At 46.0% G+C, this 3,462-nt stretch overlaps 1 protein-coding gene across 1 annotated transcript in view; it reads right to left on the bottom strand.

The window, feature by feature from the left end:
* LOC116686620 (hexokinase-2) overlaps window positions 1-3,462 on the bottom strand; it is a gene marked incomplete at its 3' end in the record, with an annotated part of 24,929 nt that overhangs the window by 6,681 nt on the left and 14,786 nt on the right. The window contains 2 exon segments of the mRNA XM_032511641.1: window positions 1,199-1,298; window positions 2,589-2,684. Of these exon segments, the coding sequence (XP_032367532.1) occupies window positions 1,199-1,298; window positions 2,589-2,684 (196 nt within the window).

The following is a 3,462-nucleotide window of genomic DNA, read 5'->3' on the forward strand; positions in this document are numbered from 1 at the left end:
GGTTAGGGGGGTTAGGGTACGAGGTTAGAGGTTTAGGGTTTGAGGGTTAGGGTTAGAGGGTTAAGGGTAAGGGGGTTAGGGTTAGGATTTATCTGTCTAAATGTTTTATTTACTGTTTTTATATTGTTTTTATCTGTTTTTTTGTTGTTGTTGTTGTTTTAACTGATTTGTGTGAAGACTTGGAAGCCCTGCTGCTGCATTGGTCTCCAGATGAAGCTGCCTTGCCTTTTTATCAGGTAATCCAATTACCAGTGAAATCCAGCGTAATCTCTCTACTTTCACCAGTAGTGACACCCACATCCGTTCAGGTCAGTCACACACACACAGACAAGATTTCCACAAATTATACCATCAATGACATGCAGTCTTCTACCGGTAATTGATGTTAATTAGAATTTAATTCTGCAGTCTTGAAGTCTTGCAGGAGCACCGGTTCTTAACTCCTCGGTTTTATGATGCAGGTTATTTAATTAGGGAAGCGTCCCGTGCATCAGAATCAGCTGCAGTGATTTAAGGGACACAACATCGTTGTCCACCACCCCTTAACACACACATAGAGGGTGGTGTAAACACCCGAGGGAGCGTGTTTTATATTCTAGGGAGAAAACTAGTTGGAGCAGAGAAAGAGGACGTTTCACCGTTCGTTTCTATCTAATGAGATCAGGCTGTCGAAGAGCCTCTCCTGTAGACCAGCTAAAACACATTATGCCTGTTGGGTGAGGAATAATCCGTTCTGTAAAGCTTTGAAACACCTGAGAGCTCTAAGAGTGAAGAGCAGCCTCCTGGGTAATGTAGTTTGTTTCCAACATTCTGGGTAGAATATTCATATGTAAAGATACATAATGTAACTAAGCTCATTTTACTGTTATTCAGCACATTTCTGAGATACTTGAGTATTTCAAGTTCATGCTACTTTATACTTCTACCCCGTTACATGTATTACACACAACTTTCAAATCATTACAAAATATAACTCATATATTATGATACACACAAAGATGGATCCCTGATTCAAATCCAGTGATGTATACGCGTCTGAAATGGATCCATTCTGCACAACAGGTACTTTTACTTCAAGTACATGTCGATGCACATACATTTGTACTTTAAGTGAGTAAGATTTTAAATGCAGGACTTGTACTTGTGACGGAGTATCTAAAGACACCCTGAAGTCGTACTCATTAAAATAAATTCATACCGACGATCATGCCGACCTCGCAGTTCTGGTCTTTGTAGCCGCAGCTCATCATCGTGCCCACTGTGTCGTTCACCATGGCAACTGGGCCTATATCATAGTCCTGCAGAGAGAGGGAGAGGGGCGGGGGGGGGGGAGAGAGAGAGAGAGGGGGGGGGGGTTTTTTGGGTGGGGGGGAAGAGACTGAGAGAAACAACGTAGGTGTTGTTATGTGTTGTCTTTTTATAATCGGTACATCCAATATAACCGCCCAGACACAACGATTAGTGGTCCATCTGTCACCCCCCCCCGGGATGCTTTCAATCAGACAACAAATAAAATCAATACTGCTTCAGTGCGGCAGGAATGATCCAAGATAAAACATCCAAAATAGACGACCAATACTATGCATCACAAATGATGCCTAATAATTGGCATTGTGGAAAACAAACACAGGTTGACTCGCTATGGTCTTTATCCCATCAGAGTTCCTAAACTGTGTCGCGATGCTCCCCGTCGCGCAGAAATACCGCCGGGAGCCATCGGGGTTTCTGAGGGACTCGGTTACGCTGGGTCCGTCAGGTCTCTGCAGGGAAATTCGCAGGACAGCCGTAGACCATCAGGTCCACTCTGAGTGACGTGCTGGATTAAACCTGGTAACTCATGTCTCTGCAGGGCTAAAACCAGACCAGCCAGCAAGACTACAGTCCAATCTGAGTTTTCTGTTGCATTACTATTTCACAGCAGCTCCGTGCAGAGTTTAGCACCACCCGTGACGATTCTCCATCCATCTTCATCTGCTTATCCGGTATCGGGTCTCGGGGGCAGCACCTCCAGTAGGGGACCCCAAACTTCCCTTTCCCGAGCCACATCAACCAGCTCCAACTGGGGGATCCCGAGGCGTTCCCAGGCCAAGTTCGAGATATAATCCCTCCACCTAGTCCTGGGTCTTCCCCGAGGCCTCCTCCCAGCTGGACGTCCCTCCACCTAGTCCTGGGTCTTCCCCGAGGCCTCCTCCCAGCTGGACGTCCCTCCAACTAGTCCTGGGTCTTCCCCTGAGGCCTCCTCCCAGCTGGACGTCCCTTCACCTAGTCCTGGGTCCTCCCCGAGGCCTCCTCCCAACTGGACGTCCCTCCAACTAGTCCTGGGTCTTCCCCCGAGGCCTCCTCCCAGCTGGACGTCCCTCTACCTAGTCCTGGGTCCTCCCCGAGGCCTCCTCCCCGCTGGACGTCCCTCCAACTAGTCCTGGGTCTTCCCCTGAGGCATCTTCCTAGCTGGACGTCCCTCCAACTAGTCCTGGGTCTTCCCCGGGGACTCCTCCCAGCTGGACGTCCTGGGTCTTCTCAACATGACATGGCCCTAGTGTCCTTCATATAGCTTTACCCCCATGTGAGCCTGAGTATTTCAGACTGACCCCTCTCCGGTGGACGGCGTCTCTCAGCAACTTCACCACGTCTTTGCCCTCCACCCCGGAGCAGTTGAAGCCTTTGGTCCAGCGGATCAGGATGCTCTGAATACACAAGACAACAAGGTTTTAAACAATAAGGGGATTTTCTTTCCTCATGTGAAAACATTTTCCTAATCTGTTTTTTTTTTTTTACTTACTTTTTATTTATATATTTCACATAAAATGACAAGTATACATATAAACAATGCATACTTTAGGAACACACATTAGGAGATGCCTTCTAACCTATGATCATGTCCTCGCCTCCTGTCTCCAATCCTTAAAAGGAGAGAACCTGAGTAACCTGTACCAATAAGCACATATCTTCATTGTCACGTGTACTGCATTGAGTATAAAATACAATTATACAAGACAATTAAGTTGAAAAAAATAAATAAAAGAGGTAACTAGAGTTCTGACAGCGTCTGTGTTTCTGATTTTTGATCCAACCGGTCTGACTTTGTACCCTCTCTCTCCATTCTGTTGCACTCCAGCCAAGAGGCCGTGATGATGTTTTCTTTGCTATTAAAAGCAGAATTCTTAGTAAGGAAATCCAGTTCCCACCTAGACATTAACTGGGACTAGACCTGGTGTGTATAGTGCTGGATCTAAATTAAATTCAATACCCAAAACATGTGCTATTTCCTTTTGAATATTCTTCCAATAATCTAAAATCTAAGGGCCATCTCAAGATATATGTATATATGTAAAGACACCAAACCGCAGCCCCGCCAACATCTCACATCTTCCTATTCTCATCCTAAATCCGTGACCCTAACCAAGATTAAAATGTGTGTGTGTGTGTGTGTGTGTGTGTGTGTGTGTGTGTGTGTGTGTGTGT

The sequence above is a fragment of the Etheostoma spectabile genome, unplaced genomic scaffold (genome assembly GCF_008692095.1).
Source record: "Etheostoma spectabile isolate EspeVRDwgs_2016 unplaced genomic scaffold, UIUC_Espe_1.0 scaffold405, whole genome shotgun sequence".
In the NCBI taxonomy this organism is placed as follows: Eukaryota; Metazoa; Chordata; class Actinopteri; order Perciformes; family Percidae; genus Etheostoma; species Etheostoma spectabile.